Genomic DNA, 23913 nt, shown 5'->3' with positions numbered 1-23913 from the left:
TGATCATATAAGATTATCATTAGCTCACTAACTTGCAGAAATAAATTTCTGAGTAAAAGATTTCCAGCTATATGAATGCAACATTGTAATTTCATAGTTACTTCTGTGTTTTAAATTCTTTTCTCAAAAGTCAGTTTTTATTAAAGGCATCTTTCCAAAAGTTAGAACTCTGAAATTTTTTGGCCTTGGTCAGAGATGGGAAACGAAAAAATGACATACTGCCATCTCCTGGGCAGAAAGTAAAGTGCTGTTGAGTGCTTCTGAAACGCAGAAAAATAGAAAACAGAACCTGAGAACTTCAAGAACACATATTAGTAACATTTTCGCTTTTAACATTTTAGTAGGAAAACAGTTTGTGGTAATTATAATGTACTAATTCTTTTTCTTTTGGTCCTTAAAATGTTGCTTTGAGAGAAAATGTTGTAGTGATATGTCTGTCTAGTCTGTTAACCATTCCTTCCTTTTAAGTTAATTTTTTTAAGTATACTTCAATTTCTGCAAAATAGAGAAAAATAAAGGTTTGGTTTGGCATCAAAAAAGTGAGTCCCTTAGTTATGCTAATAGGCTAATGTATTTGGGATACAAGTTTTAAAAGGGTAATTGCTGAGTTACATGCCTCATCTTTTGTACTACAACTATATTTTTAGTTGTATTGAGTTCAGAGCAATATGCTAATTTGGAAAATGAAATTTCTTGATGTTATTTACCTATCTCTGTATCATAAGTGACCAAAAGAATGCTTTAATTTTGATGAATAACTTTTGCTTAAAGTAACCATGACCTGTGATATCTGATTAATTCAGGTGTCGGATATTGTTAGCAATGCTTATGTTTTTAGAAAAAATAGAGTACACATTCAGTGATTTCCTTTAGAGAATAATTAGTGTAAATATTATGTTTTTAAAAATGTGTTTAATGTACTTTGTTATATTTAAAACCGCCTCATTTTGTATGGATGAGTATTTGTGTCTTGATGTTGATAATATACTTTCAGTTGGTTGTCTTAATTCAAATATAAATTCTTTTCATTACATTGTAATGATTATAAGAGAATGTACTGTTAAACCGTAGAAATGTATGTAGCAGATACTTTCAAAGGGCAAGGTTTTGTAACTGTTATGATTTTTATCTATGTACCTAGGAAAAATATAATTAAATATGTTGTCCTATTACAGATCTTAGTGTCTGAACTGAAGTTCATTGTGATAGGGGACTCATACTGGGAGTTGTTTTGTTTCTTTGTTGAAATAAAACTTGGTGTATAACTATTTCCAGTAAGTTTGTGGATCAGTGCTTTTTTTTTCACGAATGTAGGTATTTCCTCCATTGGTGCAGAGTGCCATCATATTATGCCTTAATACATGATCTTTGTGAATTGTTGTTGCTCCCCAAATTCCTTCCCTGTTGACCATCTTTCTGATGATGAACTTTTACTTATTTTTAGCTAGGTTGGTCTTTTAAGAATAACTAGTACCGTTATTCCAACTTGGTATAAGACTTACCAAAGCTTGTGCTTTTTAGGGATAGTCCCTGGGAAGCCTGAAGTATCAGCTGGCCATGTGTGGTGAGATATTAGAGCAGTACTTTAATGACAGTTCTGTCTTTGGTGTAGGACTTAGGTGTTTTAGTGTAATAATTCTGTTACGAATAGTATTGGAATGTATTTGCTAATTTGGGTACACAGATTCTTCTCTGTTTTGGGGGTATATGCCCATAATGATACTTTTAAAACATTTTTAGGTATGAAGAAATAATTCCATTTGAAATCATAAGAGTACTCTTTGCAGTCAAAAGTAATTCACTTTTAAAGTCTGTCCTACAGAAAAATACAATTTTCTTAGACTCTTACAGAAGAGCTCTTGCTAAGGATTAGAGTTGAATTTATAGAATGAAATGACTATGACTACTTGTGATAATTTTAAGAATTTTTGTTTAAAATTTGAAATTATAAAATTTAATGCTAGGTACCTTGATCTACAAGGGGGTAATAAGAGAAAGGAATAAGCATTTATTAAATGTTGATTATGTGGCATTTATTAAATGTTGATTATGTGCGAGGCACTGTGCTAAATTTCACATTACCTCATTTGATCCTCACAACAACCCGGTGAGGTTAGGTGCAGAGCTACTTATATTTCAAATAATATCTAAATTTAACCATATGTTTTGAAATTATTTTTAAGTTAGAATATTTTTTATTTTTATGCTAATTTAAGTAGTATTTCCTTTTAGGTAAGGAAGGTGGGGTGGGGGAATAGTTTGGTTTTTGAAGTAATTAAAGGACAAATTGAATTTTTGAATACCATCACTTAAAGACACAATTTTGTTAAATTGCACTAGGACATACTCTCAGTGAAAACTTAGTCCATAACTTAATGCTCACAGTTCTCTTACACACTAACACCACAATTTCTTAATTATAAAATTGTATTCTATTACAGTATTCCTTTTACTATTCAACGACTTTGTGAATTGCTAACAGATCCAAGGAGGAACTATACAGGAACAGACAAATTTCTCAGAGGAGTAGAAAAGGTATTTTTTCCCTAATTGAATTGGATTGTATCTATAGAAAAATAGGGTTGACCGAGGGACCTTGAGAGAAGAGAGATTTGGTCTAATTGTTTTGTTAGGAGTTTGTTAAAATTATCCTTTTATCAGTTATATCTAGTAATAATATGTCAATCCTTATTTATATTAACTTTATTTGGGAACAGGTTGTTAAATATATTCAGAATTAATCTTAAAATTCTGATTAACATCGAATTAAATTTAGTCTTATTAGAACCTCTAAAATAACAGGATTTGAGGGCATTTATGTTTCATAGGGCTCTGGGTTAGTTCCTTCTGTCATGACTCTGCTCCCTTCTACTCTTCTATCCCTGTATCCCATCTCCTTCTCTATGGCTTACCAGGTCTCTGACTGAGAGCATTTACACTCAGCAGTACTATTAATTTTCCTGCTCTGCCAGGGAGATTTATTGTCAGAGCCTACCCTCCAGTCTGGGACTTCATTGCCAGCATTTTCCCCCACCAGTGTTAGACTTCCAAAGTATTCATTACTTTAAAAGATCCATGATTTAGTGCTGAGAATACTCCTTCCATCAATGCCTTTCTAGGTTGATGTAGGAGCTGCCAGAGATTGTCTTCTACTGCATAGTCTTTGAAAGCCTAGAGTCACCTTCACACCATGATGGAACATTGAAATAGAACTTTAGTAGAAATTGACAATATTTAGGGTAAGAAAATTTGATGGATTTTGTTTCCAAGAAACAAATTATAGTAATTAATTATTATGGTTGGGGAAAAGCTTGATTTTTGGCCCTAACTTTGGGGTTTTGATTAATATCTTTATATATCACTTTATTTTCTTTATTAGTAAAATAGCAGGAACCTTACCTCAGGATGGTTGTGACAGTAAGAATTAGTAAACAACATCATGTGGTGTTATTCTATTACTAAATTACCAATTTTTGTTATTGCAGAATGTGATGGTTGTTAGCTGTGTATATCCATCTTCAGAGTAAGTATAAAAATTCTTGAAATAGCTTTAAAAGTACTTTTTTTTTTGGAATTGTGGAATTTATGCTCCCATCTCTGCCTTTTCACCCTAGCCTCATCAATTTGGGTGTTTTGTTTTTTTTGTGATGTTTTCCATCACAAAGATAGACATTACTTGGAATTGTATTTTCAGTTGCCAGTGGGTTAAACATATTAAAATCTCAGACTTTTGAATGTGTATAATATAGGTGTCTCACAGATAGGGAGTTTGCCTGTAATTTGTCAGACATGTCCAGTGCAGGCAGAATAATGTTTTCTTTGTCCATCTTAAAGGACAGAGCTTTGATGATTGATTGATTTTTTTTTTTTTAAAGCAATCGGGGTTAAGTAACTTGCTCAAGGTTACACGGCCAGTTATTTCTGGGTGTGGTGCTGAGTATCTGAGGCCGGATTGGATCCAGGTCATCCCGACACTGGAGCCGGTGCTCTTACTCACTGAGCCACCTGGCCCACCCCTAAGCAACTGGGGTTAAGTAACTTGCTCAAGGTTACACGGCCAGGTGTTTCTGGGTGGGTGCTAAGTGTCTGAGCCCGGGATTCGATCTCCAGGTCTTCTCAACACTGGAACCGGTGCTCTTACTTGCTGTGCTACCTGGCTGCCCCATGATGATTGATTTATTTAAGGTTTGACAGATGAAATACTGCTTGTGAAACTTGGGGAGAATTACCCCACCCTAAAGCTAGGTACCCCTATTCTAGGATACCTTTAAGGCAAAGGATCTTTATCTTTTTGTGTGTGATGTAGATCTCTTGTTTTTAAATATATAACATAAGATATAAGATTGCAAAGGAAGCTTAATATATTGAAATGTAGTTATCAAAATATTTAAAGAACAAGTTGACTTAGGATTAAGAACCCCTACCCCAGGGGGTGGGTGATTAGACTTATTGATTAGATTTATTTCGCTTTACAAACTTCTTTCTGGAACATAAGTTTTAAAGTGAAACGTCCCTGGAACCTATTGTACTTATTGGCAAAAAAGACAAAAAACCAACAAGAGTAACTAAGAGAAAGGCAATAAAAACATTTTTTATCCTTTGTTAAAGGCATAAATAAGAAGTCTATAGAATAATGACATTGCTAATTTAACCCCAAAGCTTCAACACTGGAATGGAATTATAATACTAGTATTATAAGAGAGTTCAAGGCAGCTCACTTTTCTGATAACTCAGATTTTGCCGGTTTGACTTTTTAGGTTAGAATTTATCATGGGTAATATTGTCTAATATGTGAAAGGGGTAAAAAAAGAAAATTTGAGGAAAATATGAAAAAAGTCTTCAACTTTTAGGGTTAGTAAAACAGGATTTATCTTATGAAGTTTTTCCTTATCATTCCTATATCTCCCAAATTATTTCTCTTGGTTAAGGCTCTCGTTTAGCCTTGACTGTTTATGTGTGCACATATATTTTAAGGTCATGTCATTATGTTTGGGAGAAATAAGGACATATTTTTCCTAGGTGTATTAAAACCAAATATTGACTCAAATAAAAACCCTCTACCTCTTTTAGAAGGCATGGTTTTCATTACCAAAATTAAAGAATTTCAGCATTTTGTTATATAGTAGAATGTTTTCATTTCTCATAGGAAAAACAGTTCTAACAGTTTAAATCGGATGAATGGCGTTATGTTTCCTGGAAACTCACCAAGTTACACTGACAGGTAAGTTGGTTTTAGTGACAGAAGACACAGCATTTCCCCACTTTAGGAAGTGTGTCCTGTCCTTTCAAACATAGGCTGTTGATGGGAATGAACAAATAGCAAACAGAAAAGTCTTATTTCTTGACATGTAGACTTGGGAGACAAAATGTTCAGCATATTACCTTTTGGGGAATTTTTGTGTTCATATCTGGGGAAGGATTAATTTTTATCAAAACAATAATGGTGCTCTATTATAGGTCTAACATTAATGGTCCTGGAACTCCCAGACCAGTAAACCGACCAAAGGTTTCTTTGTCAGCCCCTATGACAACAAATGGTTTACCTGAGAACACAGAAGGTAAAGAGTCAAATTTACAACTAACTGAGGAGAAAAACCACAGGTTTGTATATATTTTTCATATCTGTATTTTCAGCAAAGTTAATCTGCCACTAGATTCCAATATAGTTTAATGTTGTCAGTGCTAAATGTACAAATATAAGCTATTAATAGGGAGGGAGATCAGCTCTGAGCTGAGTGTTTGGCCTGGATGGTAAACGTTTTGGAATCTTCTATAACATGGGGTTTGGAGCAAATGAATATTCTAATGGTGACCTATAGGTCATACAGCTAGGTTTTGAGGAGTTACATGTATTTATAAGGTTTAAAATATACTTATCATTTAAAAAAGATACTTGGAAAAGAAAACAATCTTTCCAAATAAGGTTTGAAATCACGTGGGACAGAATTTCTCCTGACAGTATCCAAAGGAAATAGAAAGGAAGAACATGCTTACTTTGCCTTTTTTTTTCACATCAAAAGAGAAAATCAGCAGTAAAAAGACAAGGAGTAGGTAGAGGAGGTTCACATAGTAAATGGCACAGTTGCAGGTGGGAGGAAGCAGGTAAAAAAAGTGGGAGTTGTTGCCATGAGGTGTTGACTTTCTAGATTCCTCTGTTGGCCGACATATTAGCTTGTCAGCAGAATAGTAGAAAAGGATATACCTTAAATACAAAAATGTGGTAGAGATGGCAAATATATCATCACCTAATAAAGCTTTTATAAAATTTACACAGTGATTCATCAACATCTGAATCAGAAGGTACCCAAGCGAGTCCTGTAAAAAATAAACACTCCGATGAAGACTCTGTGGAAGCTGATGGGCATGAGGTCAAAAGACTCAAGTTTGACACAGAAGGTGAAGACAGAGACACAACCAGCCAGAGTTCCCCTGGTGAGATGTCTTCAGCTGTGGTAGAAGAAACAGGAACGCCATCTGCATCTCAGGATAAAGACAGAGGAAACAGCTCTGCTAGACAGCATTGTACAGAAGAGGAGGAGGAGGAGGAGGAAGAAGAAGAAGAGGAGGAGGAGGAGGAAGGTATTTAAAAATAGAGTGAGGGAATTCACATACCATTGTTTCAGTGTTGGTGCTAGGTATGTTTCTGATTGTAGCTCAAGTTTCAGGATATTGTTTGGCCTGTTGTATAGATGAATATAACTTTAACTGGGAGAGAATGCTTTGAAAATACAAATTTAACTGTTTCAACTTTTGATTATTTTTAGAATCTTTTGTGACCTCACAAGAAATTACTCCGGAAAGAAAAGATCAAGAAAAAGAGACTGATGAGGCCTTAACTGTGAGTGAAGAGACTTCTGAGGAGAGTAATCAAATGGAGGAATCTGTCCTATCTCAGGAAGACAAAGATTTGCATTCTGAAGACAGTGAAAATACAAGACCTGTAAGTAGTGGTGCTGATTGCAGTGAAACTGAAGAATTAGGAGCCTACGCCAGTGAAACTCGAGAAGTCCCATCAGAATCCCCGATGGAAAACAGTGACGAGGCCCCAGATGCTGCAGAAGAGCCTATGGAGCAGGACTAACCATGAAGCCCATTTAGATGCAGTATTTTACATAAGGCCCTGATTTTCCACTGTATAAAACTTTTATGTAATAAAGTGGACCTTTAGTTTTACAAGAGAAGCAGGTTGTAAAATATTCTCCCATGGAATAAATCCTGAAAGAGTTTTACATGTAAGAACTGTGAATATCGGCTCCTTCAGGTCCTGCTTACCGCTGACTTTTTGGTCTGGTCAAATCAGTGGTATGTGTATAGATTTTTTTTTAATTTAGAATAAAAGTTTTTAAACTGGAAGGTAATAATTATAATTTTGACAAACTTTTTGGAGATTACCACATTTAGTTTATACATATGCAAGAAAGCTTTTTGTCTTGTCTATTTCTGACAGCTCTAGCAGTTTTCATATTTTGGTCATAGTTTCAACATTTTAACATGTGAATTATAGGGTTTCATGCTGGTTTCCAGATTTTATTGTTTGACTATGTACAATGGAACCTTAAGTCATAAATACGTATAAATATATATATACTATTCTAAGGGGGAAAATGTTCTATTTTTCTGTTTCTATAAGAGATGAATACAGTGAATACTTTTTCTATTGGAAATAATTGAATTCACCTCTTTCAGAAGGCAATTTCTTTCACTTCTGGATGATTCAAATAAAATCTGGCCCCTATGAAACCCTGGAAATCTTTAACACTGTTGAAAATACCAGGTTAAACACATTCCAAGAAATCTGTTCAAACTACAACCCTTTTGTATACTTCTGAGGTGCCTGACTAAAAGGACTTCATTTATTTATGAGGAAGATTTGCTTTATGTTAAGAACCGTCTTCAGCCATTAGCTTCATGTTTTGTAGGGCGAATGCTTATGAAGCTGATGTGAGAATATCTCAGAAGAGCTGGGCAGGTCTCCCGACCTTTCGCTTGCTTCTATGAACATTGTGAATATTACACATTTCTTTCTAAATTATTTGAAAGTATGCAGATGGATTTGGTGTGATACACCATCGTACTGGAGGAATTAATATATTACCTTAGTGATGTACCTGAGCTAAGTGATTGACAGTTCTAGGGGTGCATAGAAACCAACATAATTTGTATGACATTTTGAAGTGAATTAAATATTTTTGAACATGCTAGTCCGACAGCCAGTGTTATATTTTTCAGATCAGCGCAAAGCACAACTACTGCTCAACTCAATGTTTTCAGATTCCCATAAAGTCATGCAAGCTGCAACTTCCCAGTCAAAATTACTGGCTGCCAAATTTATACCTGTTTCTTCAACTGTACCTTTTTGATATTTAGAATTTTTAAATTTCTGTAAAGTAGATTTTGTAGATTGTAATGTGTTCACTGCCTTTGTGAAGCGGTATATAATTGTATAATTTCTGTGTGTAAACTGAATGCTTGGGCTTTCAATACAGTATTCATATAAAGCAATAAATATTAATGTTATAAAATATTCGAGTACATTTTTATCAAAACAAAAGATACCTTTTTTTAGTTTCAGATGCCTGAAATACACAAATGGGTTAAAAAGTTGATGCAATTTCTGAGACCATATCATATGCTTTACGAATGATTTGGGGAAAAACACAGGTTGTGGATTCTGTCTGTTTAAATTTTCTTTACAAAAACACCAGAATAATTTGGCTCAGTTTCTATATTTGTAGACTACTTATTACTGACTGTCTTGTCTGTCAGGTTCACAGCAGCCAGAAGATATATTTAAGAATGTTTGGTAGTTAAAAACAAACAAACAAACAAAAAAAAACACTGCATGTTGATTAGTGTCTCCCAGAGAGAAAAAATCAAACATTGTAAATTTTTTTTATTTTTGCAAAATTGCTAACTGCAGATGTGTTTAATCAAAAATAAACGTTCAAAATGTTGAAATGAAGCAAGGTTAAATATGACATTCATTCATAGTAAAATTTTACTTTTTTGTTAAGGGATATTTTGCCAATGAGAACAAATTTTAAACATTTTGAGTTTAGAAATTTTGGAATTTCCTTTAGAATTTTTGTGAAAATATTGTCAATAAACCTATTCTTTAAGCATCTACGACCTTTTGATATTTTTATTTTAATAGTTATAGTGCCATGGACTATTTGTTAATATAATGGTTATAGCCAACTTACTTTGTCAATTTTAAGTTTTAAAATTTAGCAACGTGGTTTTGTGGTCTGTGAACTTGTAAACTTGCAATTGCTGTTTTTGCAAGGGTAAATGCATCTCTTTATTAAATAAAGTAAAATAATGATGAATGTATAAAATGCTATCCTAACTCTGTATGAGAGATATGCTTTTTAATTTTTAGTTATTGTTAGTCTTCAAATGTTGATCATAGATCAAATTTGTTGCTGTTTACACAAGGTTAACTGAAGAATACTCTGGGTTTTACTTATGGAATATTTCATACTTCTTTATTAGGATGGATGGGACAAATACTTCCATGGTTAAACTTGAGTATAGGCTTCTTGTTTAGCTGCTGTAAGGGTGTTGGTAACTATCAGGGAATGAGAAGTTTTTTCTTACGTTTGAAAAGGTGCACTCAGGAGATAAACTAAGAAAATATAACAGTTTAAAATAATATATCAGATCTGTTTTAGTAATTGGTACATTTCCAACATTTAACAATGTTCATTCTGACAACAGTTTTTCTTAAACTTGGTGAGCCAACAGAATTTCAAAAGATTGAAATCAAGATTCAAAAATTTGGGTTTAAAATGCCATTTCCTTGCTCTTCCTTTCTAGCCTAGAGATGGCTTCTAACTACTCAGGCTGTTTGCCTAGATATAAAATAATAATTAGTACTAATTAGGCATTGAGGAATAAGTAAACATTAGTTTTCGTTAATTTGCCTTTTTCCTCTAAAAGTGGATACAGTATGCTTTGAAAATGCTGAAAACAGTTCTAATATAGTTGAACACAACAGTCAATATCATTTCCCCCCGCCCCCCCCCAGTCAAGTTATCATAACTTTTGGCTGCACCTTTGGGAGTGGGCAAAATAATAGTCTATTGTTGGCAATTTGGAGCAGTGATCATGCTACTTTGTAAAGAACCGCCCAAACACTGGGTCATGCAAGCACTGGCTTTATATAAAAGCATTGTGTTCATAAGAGTGCTTTATTTTGCCAATGTAGATAGGCATGCATTTATGCATTTTAATCTAAAGTCAGAGTCTAACTTTCAAATAATATAGTATAAACTAGTTTTCATGTAAAGGTGCTGGTGTGAAGTAATTCTTAGGAAAGCTGCTAAAATGGTATTTATGAAAAAATTGGAGAGGGGATAAATTTACAACTTGTACAACCAAAGGAACTAAATTATGGGAGGCTTTAAAATTATGGTCCCTGAACAGTTTCATAAGTACATGGCAAAAGGGATGTTCAGCTATTTGTGAGATAGATGGCAGTCATAAAATGGATAAATGCCGTGACATTAAATTATTATTTTATATGGGAAAGTGGTTCAAGACTAAGTTTAATGCATTAATAGTCTAATAAGAATGATAGTGTATTGATGAGAATATATTTAAATATAGTGAACCAATAATAAACTTCCTTCAGGATTTTCTTATTATTTGAACTTGGAGCCCAGCTTACTTTGCCAAAAATGTATTATTTTCATAATGCAATAAAATACGAATTAGACAAATTTCTGCATCTGTGGAATTACTTTTGTTTTTTGCCAAAAGGTTTTTCTGTGTCGATTGACTTAAAAAGTGCTCTGTAGATAAGACTATTATGCTCGTACTCGTATAAATCACAAGTCAATATCTTAATTTTGTTTCCTCACTATTTCCAAGGTTAGTCTAACACCAACAAGGGATCAGCTCTTTAATCTTGTATTTTCCTCAAGACATTTCGAGAAGGTGAAAAGCCCCTCAGTTATATCAATGACAGCTACTGGTCTTCCACTTTATATTTTGTTTCTTCTGTAAATTCCTATATTTTTCTATTATTAGCAGCTTTGGCTTTCATAATAGTTTACACCTAGGCTACACAAGCTAGCCACATTGAATTAGTTTTTCTCTCTTTATGGAGTAGATAAAGCCTACAAAGGAATTGAGGATAAATTCACACTGGTAGATAGCAAGATAGTGGTAATCTTTCTCACCAGGGTCTAGCTCAGAATAACCAATGAAAATTTAGTCTGATTGAAAGAATTTGGAGTTGGAAGGAGCCCATTAGGTCTCTTAATTGTTCTAAATCTCTTGAATCTGTGATCTGATCACATCCCCACCTTTTTTCTTTACCTTATAACAATTTTGTTCAAATTTTATTTTTTATTATGCACTTAGCAAATGTTCATTTAAAAAACAGAGGGGCAGCTAGGTGGCACAGTGAATAGAACACTGGCCCAGGAGTCAGGAGGACCTGAGTTCAAATTTGACCTCAGGACACTTGACCCCAATTGCCTTGCCTTCCTCCCTCAAGAAAAAAAATATAAGAGGGAGAGAACCAAAAGAATTGAAGATAACACCATAAATATTGCATATTTTTTATTTAAAAATTTTTAAAATTAATTTTTAAAAATTGTATTAAAAGTGGTGTCTTCAATGCTGCTGTTCCATTGTGTTCTATTTTGAACTCTGGATTTTAAAAAACGTCTTTTGCAGTGCTTCCCCCTTTTTGATATTTCAATGACTACATGACTATTCTCTCTCCTCTGGGGGAAAAAAGCCCTCACCTATAATAGCAAAATAAATCCACACATTGGCTATGTATGCAAATGTATGTCTCACCCTACATATGTTTAGTTTACTTCCATTACAAGAAAAGAGAAACATGATTCATCACTGCTCTCATGGAGTTGTGATTTTGGGGTGGCTTGGTGTCACAGTGAATAGAGCACTGGCCCTGGAGTCAGGAAGACCTGAGTTCAAATGCAGCCTCAGACACTTTACACATGCTGGCCGTGTGACCTTGGTCAAGTCACTTAACCCCAATTGCCCTGCCCTCCCCCCTCCAAAAAACAAAGCAAATATATGTATTTGTGTATATGCATACTTTCTTTCATCTCTTTGGGGTAGATGTCTGATAGCCATATTGTGATCATGCACTTTTTGTGTTTGGGGGGGGGGGTACAGTTCCAAACTACTTTCCAGCATGACTTGATTCATTCACAGTTACACCAATAATATTTCCTGTAGCACTTTTTTCCTTGTAGGAGAGGGGATCATTTCTGCTAATCTGATTAATATGAGGTAGAAATTCAGTTGATTTAGTTGACATTTATCTCAGTGTTTTGGGACATTTTTCACATGGTCGTTAGTACTTTGCCTTTTGCTGTCTTTGAATCTTTTGATTATTGGGGAATAGATCATGTTATATTTGTATCAATTCCCTATACATCTCAGATATCAATCCTTTATTAGAAATTTACTAGAAACTTTTTTTTTTAGTTAACCCTTCTCATCCATAGTTGTGAAAGGTACTTCCTTCAAATTTGTTTGACCTTACCTCTTAATCTTTAGTTTATGCATTGTTATTTGGAGCTTATGGTATGTGGTTGGAAATACCAGTCTAACCTTGATTTCTGCCAAATTGCTTTCCAGTTTCCCCAGTCGTTTTTGTCAGCTGAATTTTTAACTGGATAGTTGGAGTCTTTGGTTTATTGAACATTAGTTGTTTCTGTGTCTCTGGACCTAATGTTTCACTCATCAACTGCAGCTTTTTAAACTCCACTAGATAGTATTGATGATCACTGCTTGGTAGTATAAATCACCTCTTTATGGTCAAGGCCCAGAGGTGGTGAAGTAAGGTCACAAGTAGTAAGAGTGACAGTATCAGAATTCAAACCCACACCTATCAGATTATCTAATAGCTAGCTGTGCCAACATGACATATGTTGACATTATGACAATATGACATAATAGCCGTGTCAACAAGATGCACCCAACCTGCAATGCAGTATTCTTTCCACTCCAGAAAATGCCGTTTTTTGTTCTTGTTCACCAGAAAATAATTACTTGGGTGTAGTTCAAGGTGAACTTAACTTGTCCATATGAAAATCTTTGGGCTAAAAGAAACCAAATAGTACTGGTCAACTTCAACTCACTTGCATTGCTTGTTCTTATTTTTGTGTGGTTCATGTGGCTTCACATAATTTTCTGTGCAAGGTATGTGTAGTGGATAGACCATTAAGTTGGAAGACAGTTTCAAGTTCTGGTTATCCCATTTAATTAATGTTTGCCCTTACATTATTGTTATGCTTCAAGGAAGAGATTATCTTACATAGGCTTGCAAGTATAAAATAAAAATTATGTGAAGATCCTTGGTCTTAGAAAGCATAGTGAAACGTCTTAGAAGAGATCTTCTGCCACAAATCCCTTCAGTGTTGTCCATCATCCTCTGCTTTGCATCATTCTCTGAATAACAGGTGGCCCTTCCCTTTCCTAGGACTGCCGCTCTACCTGGCCTGTTCCCACCTGCTCTCATTGCCTCTAGGTTCTTGCCCCTTCAGTCATCTCTTATTTTCGGTTTCTCTTTACATATTTACCAAGCACCTATGTGACAGTTGCTGCTAGGCACTTGAGATGTCCCAAGAAATCAATTTGGCCCCTTCCATGTTGCCTGCAAATCTCAAGATAAAAATGTTCACTTTACCCTGACATTGCCTGGTGCTATTGTCAAGTATCACTCTTTCCACAGCCAGATTATTAATTATATCTATACTACTTGCCTCCTCTCACCTCACTGCAAAACCTCTTGCAATCAGGCTTTCAACCCTACTCCAAGGTTACTGATGCTCTTAAAAAATTTTTTTTGTTGTTGCTATTTTTTTCATCACCAAAGTTTGTCACACAAATACTCTCTTAATTGCTAAATCCAATGACTTTTTTCACCCCTCAGGTCTCATCCTTGACCTGTCTACAGCATTTGACACGTCTCCCTTGGTCTCAACTATCATCTCTGTGTAAACGACCCCCAAGCTTTTGTTGCTTATTGCTTATTTGGGCTATGTAGTTTCACTTAATTGTGGGAAAAAATCTTCAATTTTTTAGTATGAAAATAGGACAGCAGCAGAACCTTCAGTCTAAGTACTGAAGGATATTCATTGTTGGTGCACATAGCCTATGTACAACTCTTTGGGAAGAAAAATCTTCATGCCCAATACTAATCTCTCCTGAATTCCAGCTCTGCATCACCCACCAGTTGCTGTCCATCTCCCCTAGATGTCCCCAAAGAATCTTAAACTCAGCGTGGGCAAAGGAGAACTCATCTTTATTCCAAAGTCACCTTTCTTATCACAATCAAAGGCACTGCCATTCTAGTCACCCAGGTTCACAACTGTGAGGGCAAAGCTTGCCCCTTCCCTTTTCCTCATTCCCTATATTCAATTGCTAAGCTTTTGTCGTTTCTATCCCTGCATTTTTTCTAGTATCTGCCCTATTCTCTCTAGTCACGTGGCCATCTTCAACCCTGCTTGAGTCATGGCCATGTCCCTGTATTCCTTTAGATCTTTCCCTTTTCTAGTCCTTCCTCCACATTGCTGCACACAGTGTTGACCATACCAATGTGCTCAGGAAACTTCAGCTCCCTGAATTCCCTTCTGCCTTCAGGATGAAATATAAACCACTCCCTGGCATTTAAAGCCTTCTGCAATATGATGGCTCCAACATAACTGTCTAGACTGATTTCACATTGCTTCCCTTCACAGCCAAACTGGCCTATTTCCCCCTCTTTTATGTGACATTCCATCTGCCCTGCTTCTGGTTAGCTTCTGCTTCCAGATCCCTCTTTCTTTCTTAACCTGTGCCTCTCAGAATCCTTGGCTTTGTTGAAGTGTCAGCTCAGATGACATCTATATGAAGCCTTTTTTGATCCTCCCAGTTCTTACCCATTTAATTATCCACGTCTGCCTCACTTCTCCCCCAATTACTTTGTATTTATGTTTTCCCTCTCCTTGTCCCGTTTTTGTAGCCCCTGAACTTAGCACAGTTCCTTGGATTTTTTTTTTTTTTTTTACTGGACCTATGATCAGCATAGTGAACTCCTGGTGAGAGAGATTGGCACGTCTCTGCAACATATATAGTCTTAGAGTTGCCCTTATCACAACAAGCACTTAATTAATACCCTAAATTAAATTGAATTTCACAAAATGTCTTTTGAAACTCAAGTGGATCTAATGTATCTTAATGGCATATGACCAAGACAGTTATTGAAGGAAAAATCAGTACAGTGAGTCTGGGTAATTTTTTTTCTGTAGAAGCTAAAATATGATAGTTTCCTAACTCTGCAAGATATCTAATTCTGTGAGTACATATTATAAAATTACTCTAGTTACTATTGTTGGTTGGCTTTATTCCAATATTCCTTAATTTCCACATTGGCTGTAGTTAATCACTTCACTTTCCTCCCCTCCCCCTCCCTCTCTCTCTCTCTCTCTCTCTCTGTCTCTCTCTGTCTCTCTCTCTCTTCTCCCCTCCCTCCCTCCTCTCTGCCTCACTTTCTCTTCACCTTTTTCTGTCTCTGTCTCTCACTGTTTCTCTCTCAGAGGTAGGAGAGGGAGTAAGTTTTCTACAAAATGGAACCAGTGGGTCAGAAAGTTAATATTATTTTTTCACACTTTTTTCCCCAAGGAGACCAATGTCTGAAGTAGGACCAATGTGTCAATATGTTCTGTTGTGTTACATAATATGAAATGTTAGTAATATAGAGCCTTAGTAGTCAAACAATCTTAACCAATTTTGGCTATAACATTTTTTGTACATGATAAATGTATATAACAAAAGCTTTTGTATTCACATGATACCTTAGAGTTTACAGTGATCTTGTTTGGTTCTTGCAATGACACCAAGTGATAACTGATTGAGGAAGAAAGCTTTAATAACATTGTTCTGCTTGGGAACATGAGATCATGTCAGTGAAAGGGCTTTGTAAACTAAGGTACTATGCAAATAGAGAATGTTATTATAAGAACCCATGCAGAAAGATCAATACATTGCAACCTTGCTTTAGTCCTCTTCACTTGCTGTACAAGAAAAGCCATGACAAAAAAACAACCGGTCATAGACCTGATTCAAGTGCAACATAGTGCTGCTAAACCAGATTAAAATGTAATTTTGGAAATGTTTAACAAATTAAAGACAATACAGCAGAGATAATGTTAATCTATACTTTTCTAAGTCAACATACAACCTGCAGGGATCTGTTTCTTTTTGAGTTTGACACCACTGGTCTAAAAGGACCTAGTATGGCAGACAGTTTGGCCAATAATATGACCCCATTGGATAGACAGCTACTCAGGGCATTAATCCCTTGGTGACAACTCCCAAGCAGATATGAAAATAGGATAACAAAGTGAAACCACCAATTTCTGTACCATTCACACTCATAAATTATTTTTTTATCATTTTGGGACCCCTGTCAATATCAACACAAATGCTAAAATAGAAGAAACTGGAATGATTATAGATGCGCATGCCAGTTTTATGCTTAGTTGACAGGTTATGCTGTTTGACTATCTCACTTATATCCTTTGTGGTTCCTTTACTTCCACTATGTTTCCCCTTATTCCACAGCTTGGGTGGACAGTAATATACATGGTTGGGCACTGTGGAATGTTTACATATGTATTTCATCTTTATAACAGCCCTGTGATGTAGATACTTGTATTACCACTCATTTTACAGATGAGGAAACTGAGGTTGAGAAAAAGGAAGTGACTTGCCTAGGGTCTCACAGCTAGTGTTTGAGGCAAGTCTTCCTAATTTCAAATCCAACACTCTACTGTTCCATCTACTTGCCCCATCACCACTATACCCAGCATCTTATGTTAGAAGCATAAGTGTTTACTTTGCCTTTTCCATTGATCACTTTCACCTAGTATCTGATTCAGCAGTCCATCAATAAGCATTTATCAAGCATCTTCCCTGTGCCAGGCACAATGCTAAGCACGGGAAGGGGGGGGGGTAGAGACAAAAGACAGTGTTTGCCCAGAGGGGCTCACAATTGACGGGGGAGGGGCGGAGCAATGTCAATAACTGTACAAAGAGCTATATGCAGTTTGAATAGAAATGCACCAAACAGGGAAGACATTGGAATTAAGAGGGTTGGGAAAGGTTTCCTGTTGGAGGTGGTATTTTATCTGGAACTTGAAAGAAACCAGGGAAGCCAGTAGGGGGAATGAGGAGGGAAAACATTCTAGGCATGGGAGACAGCTGGAGAAAACGTCCAGAGCTAAGAGATGGTATGTCTTGTTCAAGGTTAGAGTCAGAATCAGAGGGCAAATGTGTTAAACACTAGAGTTGGGGGTGGGAATTAAAGTGTAAGAAGACTAAGATTCTTTTTTTTTAATTTTATGTTTATTTTTAGTTTACATCATTCATTTCCACAAGACTTTGAGTTATAAATTTTCTCCCTGTCTTTCCCCTACCCACCATCCCAAAACAGCGATCCCACTGTATACCTCCTCCCCCAATCTGTTCTATCCTATATCTTTCCCCATCCCCCCTCCAACTTTCTGGTAGGTCAAGATAGATCTCCATACCCCAGTGCCTGTATATCTTATTTCCCAGTTGCATGTAAAATACATAGATATATATTTTAAACATTTGATTTTACAACTTTGAATTCTAGACTCTTTCCCTTTCTCCCTCATCACCCACCCTTACTGGGAAGATAAGCAATTCAATATAGGTTGTGCATGTGTAGTTACGCAAAACATTTCCATAGTGGATATATTGTGAAAGACTATATTTCCCTCCATCCTATCCTGCCCCCCACTTGTTCTGTTCTCTACTTTGATCCTGTCCCTTTTCAAGTGTGTGCTTCTAACTACACTCCCCCCCCCCAAATTGCCCTCCCCTCTATCCTTCCCCCTCTCATCCCCTTCCCCCCTACTCTCCTATAGGGCAAGATACACAATTTAGTGTGTATGTCATTCCCTCCTTAAGCCAAATTTGATGAGAGTAAGTTTGACTCATTCCCTTTTGCCTTCCTGTTCTTCCCCTCCATTGTAACAGTTCCCCTTGCCTCTTCTATATGAGAAAGTTTACACCATTCTGTTTCTCCCCATCTCCTCTCATTATATTCCTCTCACCTCTCAATTTCACTTTTAAATACCATCCCTTCCTATTCAATTGATACTGTGCCCTCTGTCAATGTATACCTGTACACACACACATATATATATACACACACACTCACATATGTATTCATATGCACATATACCCTCCTATATAGACATATATATGTATATATACATTCATATTCCCTTCAACTATCCTCCTACTTTTGAAAAAAGTTTCATAAATGACAATTATTGTTTTTCCATGTATTCATGTAAATAGTTCAACTTTGATAAGTTCCTTATGATTTCTTTTCCCTGTTTACCTTCTCATGCTTTTCTTCTTGTATTTGAATGTCAAATTTTCTATTCAACTCTGGTTTTTTCATCAAGAATGCTTGAAAGTCCTCTATTTCATTGAATGACCATATTTTTTCCCTGAAACATGATACTCAGTTTTGCTGGGTAGGTGATTCTTGCTTTTAATCCCAGTTGCTTTGACCTCCAGAATATCATATTCCAAGCCCTTCTATCCCTTAATGTAGAAACTGCTAGATCCTGTGTTATCTTGATTGTGTTTCCACAATATTAAAATTGTTTCTTCTTGGCTGCTTGTAATATTTTCTCCTTGATCTGGGAACTCTGGAACATGGCTATAATATTCCTAGGAGTTTTCTTTTTGGGATCTTTTTCAGGAAGTGATCAGTGAATTCTTTCAAGTTCTATTTTGCCCTCTTGTTCTAAAATACCAGGGCAATATTCCTTGAGAATTTCTTGAAGGATGGTTTCTAGGTTTTTTTTTTTTATCATGACTTTCAGGTAGTCCAATAATTTTAAAATTATCTCTTCTGGATCTATTTTACAGGTCAGTGGTTTTTCCAATGAGATATTTCACATTGCCTGCTATTTTTCTTTTGTTTGGATCTGTTTAATAGTATCTTGATTTCTCATAAAGTCACTAGCTTCTATTTACTCCAGTCTAATTCTGAAGGAATGATTCTCTTTAGTGAGCTTTTGAGATTCTTTTTCCATCTGACAAATTTGGCTTTTTAAGGCATTCTTCTCCTCATTGGCCTTTTGGACCTCTTTTGCCCTTTGAGTAAATCTATTTTTTAAGGTATTATTTTCTTCAGTCAGGTTGTTGACTCTTTTTTCATGATTTTCTTTTTTTTTTCCCAAATGCTTTATTAACTTCTGATTTACATCATTCATTTCCCCCAGATTTTGAGTTACAAATTTTCTCCCCATTTTCCCCCTACCCACTGCCCCAAAATAGCAGTCCCACAGGATATCTCCTCCTCCAATCTGCTCTCTCCCATATTTTCTCCCATACCCCTTTTGATGTTTCCAGTGGATCTCCATGCCCCAGTGCTTGTATATCCTATTTCCCAATTACATGTAAAATAGTATTAATAATAGTATATATATATATATATATATATGAATATTTGATTTTAAAACTTTGAATTCCAGATTCATTCCCTTCCTTCCTTGTTACCCATCCTTACCGGGAAGATAAGCAGTTCAGTATAGGTTGGACATGTGTGGCTAATGCAAAACAATAACATAGCAGATATATTGTAAAAGACTGACTATATTTCCCTCCCTCCTATCCCACCTCCAATTTGTTCTATTCTCTGCTTTGATCCCATCCGTTTTCAAAATTGCTCCCAACTTCCCTCCCCCCCGCCTGCCCTCCCTTCCATCATCCCCCCTCTCATCCTCTTCCCCCCTACTCTCCTGGAGGGTAAGATACCCTATTTTGTGTGTATTTCATTCCCTCCTCAAGCCAAATTCAATGGGAATAAGGTTGACCCATTCCCTTTTGCCTTCCTATTCTTCCCCTCCATTGTAACCATTTTCCCTTGCCTCTTCTGTATGAGATAGTTTACCCCATTCTGTCTCTCCCCATCTCCTCTCATTATATTCCTCTCTCACCTATTAATTTCGCCTTTTAAGTATCATCCCTTCCTACTAAATTGGTCCTGTGCCCTCTATCTATGTATACCTGTAAACATATATACACACATTCATATATGTATTCATATGCCCATATACTTTCATATATAGACATATATATATACATACACACACACACACACATATATATATATATATTTCTATTCCCTTCAACTACTGAGAAAAGTTTCATAAGTTACAATTATTGTTTTTCCATGTAGGAATGTTAATAGTTCAACTTTGATAAGTTCCTTATGATTTCTTTTCCCTGTTTACCTTCTCATGCTTCTCTTACTTCTTGTATCTGAATGTCAAATTTTCTGTTCAACTCTGGTTTTTTCAGCAAGAATGCTTGAAAGTCCTCTATTGCACTGAATGACCATATTTTCCCCTGAAACATGATACTCAGTTTTTCTGGGTAGGTGACTCTTGGCTTTAATTCCAGCTCCTTTGACCTCCAGAATATCATGTTCCAAGCACTTCGATCCCTCAGTGTAGAAGCTGCCAGATCCTGGGTTATCCTGATTGTGTTTCCACAATATTCAAATCGTTTCTTCCTGGCTGCTTGCAATATTCTCTCCTTAATCTGGGAATTCTAGAACCTGGCTATAATATTCCTAGGAGTTTTCTTTTTGGGACTTTTTCAGGAGGTTATCGGTGGATTCTTTCAACCTCTATATTGCCCTCTGGTTCTAAAACATCAGGGCAGTTTTCTCTGAGAACTTCCTGGAGTATGATTTCTAGGTTCTTACTTTGATCATGGCTTTCAGGTACTCCAATAACTTTTAAATTATCTCTCCTGGATCTATTTTCCAGGTCAGTGGTTTTTCCCATGAAATATTTCACATTGCCATTTTTTCTTTCATTTTTTTGGATCTGTTTAACAGCATCTTCATTTCTTATAAAGCCATTAGCTTCCATTTGCTCCAATCTAATTCTGAAGCAATGATTCTCCTCATTGAGCTTTTGAGATTCTTTTTTCAACTGGCAAATTTGGCTTTTTAAGGCATTCTTCTCCTCATTGCCTTTTTGAGACTCTTTTGCCATTTGAGTTAGTCTATTTTTTAAGGTATGATTTTCCTCAGTCAGGCTGTTGACTCTCATTTCATAATTTTCTTGCATCGTTCTCATTTCTCTTCCCAATTTTTCGTCCACTTCTCTTATCTGCTTCTTATGTCCTCTATGGCCTGCAACCAGCTCGTATTTTCCTTTGAAGCTTTTGGTGCAGGAGTTCTGACTTCACTGTTTTCTTCCTGTTCCATGCTTTGCTCCTTTTTGTCCCCAAAATAGGAGTCTAATGTTGGAATCTTCTGTCTGCTTTGTTTCCTTTGACTGGTCATGTTGCCCCTCAGTCACTTGACCCCTGGGCTTTTTGCCACAGTAGGACTCTGCCACCATACAGGGGAGCTTTTGTCCCAAATGCTGGGGTTTTCTCAGCTGCCAGAGGTATTAGATGGGTACCTTTTCTCAGGTCTCCACATGCTCTGGCAAGCTGGACACACACCCCAGGACCTCCACCCTAGACTGCAATCCAGATCCAAGAAGATTAATGCAAGAGCGATTACCCCTCAGACTGGTGCTTGGTCCCCCTATACTCTGCAGGCCAGGAGCTGAAGCTGCCACGTGGTGCTGGCTGGCTGTGCAGGGCATCTCAGCAGCTTCTTGCCCCAGGGGCAAAAGAAACGCACTCCCACTTACTGGGTCCCAAAGTCCAGACTGCACTGACCTCTCACTTTTTCCTTCGCATCTATGTGTTGATAAATCTGGAAATGGCCACAACTGCTGCTGATCTGCAGTCCCTCAGGCGGGCAGCTGGTTAGGCCTGCCCTGGGGCTAAAGCCTTGGTGTGGGGCTGGGCTCGGCTCCCAGCGAGCTGCGGTGGATCCTTACTGCTGGCCTGCCAGGCTGCCTTCAGTGGGAGATTTGTTTCTCTCTGTCACTTTGTGGGTTCTGTAGCTCTAAAATTTGTTTAGAGTCATTTTTCATAGGTATTTGAGGTGGTTATGGGGGAAGTGCAGGGAGTTTTTCTGCTTCTTTGCCGCCATCTTGGCTCTGCCAAAGACTAAGATTCTGACTAAAATTCTCAGCCCTAGTTTTCAAGATACTTTTAGGTATTTTCATTCATCTTATAAATATCATTTAGAACCTCTACAACCATTTATGAAGCTCTAACAATACCTAGTCCCTGTTCTTCAAACAACTTTATATCCCTGTGGTTCTGCTTATTTCCCTTTCCTTCCCTCACCAATCTCTTATTTGTTCACTGGCTTGTTTTACTTGTCAATTTTTATTACATTAAATTTGTTTTATTTTTTAAATTAAGAAGTCTTTATTTTCTTTCCCTCCTTTCTTTGCCATTAGATAAAACAAAAAGAGGGATAGCGAGGTGGCGCAGTGAATAGAGCACCGGGCTTGGAGTCAGGAGGACCTGAGTTCAAATCTGGCATCAGACACAACACAAAAACTAGCCGTGTGACCTTGGGCAAGTCACTTAACCCCAATTGCCCTGTCTTCCCCCTCCAAAAAACAAAAAAAAAAAAACCCCAAAAAGCAAAAAGAGAAAAACAAAGCTTTTCTAACAAATATACATAGTCAAGCAAAACAAAATCCCACATTGGCTATGTCCAAAAATATGTCTCATTTCTTTTTTTTTTTCTTTATTAATTTGTTTGTTTACTTTTAGTTTTCAAGATTCAGTTCCACAATTCCTTGAGTTTAAAATTTTCTCACCCTCCTTCTCTCCCCCCCCCATAGCATGCACTCAAATATAGGATCTGCAAATACTTTCCCATTACCATTAGACATTAGTCAGGTTATAAAGAAGGATTGTATTGGATGGAATGGACAACAGGAAAGAGGAAACAAAACCAAACCAGAAAAAGAAAGAGGGCAGGTAGTTTGCTTCAATCTGCATTCAAACTCTTTTCTTTCTAGTTCTTTCTCTGAATGCAAACATCTCTCTCCATCAGGAGTCTTTTGGAGTTGACTTATGACCCTTCATTGCTGAGAAGAGTTCAGTCTATCAAAGTTGGTTGTCACACATATGATGTGTCTGTAATTGTGTACAGATTTCTCCTGGTTCTGCTCTTCTCACTCAGCATCAGTTCATATAAGCCTCTCCAGGTAAATATGAAGTCTATCTGCTCCTCATTTCTTATAACACAATAGTATTCCATTACATTCATATACCACAACTTGTTTAGCCATTCCCCAATTGATGGGTATCCCCTTAATTTCTAATTCTTTGCCACCACAAAAAGATCTGCTATAAATATTTTTGTACATATGGGTCTTCCTCCCACTTCTGTGATCTCTTTGGGATACAACCCTAGAAGTGGTATTGCTGGGTCAAAGGGTATGAAATTATTTATAGTTCTTTGGGCATAGTTCTAGATTGCTCTCCAGGATGGTTGAATCAGTTCACAACTCTACCAGCAATGCATTAGTATCCCATTTTTTCCCACATCCTCTCCTGCATTTGTCTATATGTCTCATATCCGCATCTTAAGTCTGCCCATCATCTTTTTGCCAAGAGGCAGGTTACCTTTATCATGTCTCCTGAAGTCATGGCTGGTTAATGCATTGATCAGTCTTTACAATCTTTAGTATTTACAATGTGGTTATTCCATAAATTGTCAACTTGATTTAACAACTTCTTTTATGTACCAAATACAAAATCTTTTATTTATCACATACAAAATGAATACAAATTGGTTGGAGGAGGGAGAACACTAGAATCCGGGAGGATGAGGAAGACTGGAAGGTAATCCTTGAGCTAAATCTTGAAAGGATTCTGAACTGTGGAGGTGAGGAAGGAGTGCATCCTAGGCATTAGTGACAATGCAAAGGCAGATATGACAACTGGAGTGTC

General features: G+C 36.5%; 1 protein-coding gene across 2 annotated transcripts in view; it reads left to right on the top strand.

Moving 5' to 3' along the window:
• PPP4R2 (protein phosphatase 4 regulatory subunit 2) overlaps positions 1-9338 on the top strand; it is a 57572-nt gene extending 48234 nt beyond the window's left edge. For both annotated transcript variants that reach the window (XM_069084087.1, XM_069084088.1), the window contains 6 exons: positions 2442-2535; positions 3486-3523; positions 5147-5221; positions 5458-5601; positions 6275-6579; positions 6765-9338. In XM_069084087.1, the coding sequence (XP_068940188.1) occupies positions 2442-2535; positions 3486-3523; positions 5147-5221; positions 5458-5601; positions 6275-6579; positions 6765-7081 (973 nt within the window). In that variant the 3' untranslated portion in view covers positions 7082-9338. The remainder of the gene's footprint in view (positions 1-2441; positions 2536-3485; positions 3524-5146; positions 5222-5457; positions 5602-6274; positions 6580-6764) is intronic.
• Positions 9339-23913: the final 14575 nt, after the last annotated feature.

Source organism: Petaurus breviceps, unplaced genomic scaffold, assembly GCF_028583685.1.
Source record: "Petaurus breviceps papuanus isolate PSGF00001 unplaced genomic scaffold, PetGlider_PUasm1.0 174, whole genome shotgun sequence".
Lineage (NCBI taxonomy): Eukaryota > Metazoa > Chordata > Mammalia > Diprotodontia > Petauridae > Petaurus > Petaurus breviceps.
The sequence above is the reverse complement of the archived record's forward strand: the minus strand, read 5'-3'. Positions and strand labels throughout refer to the sequence as shown.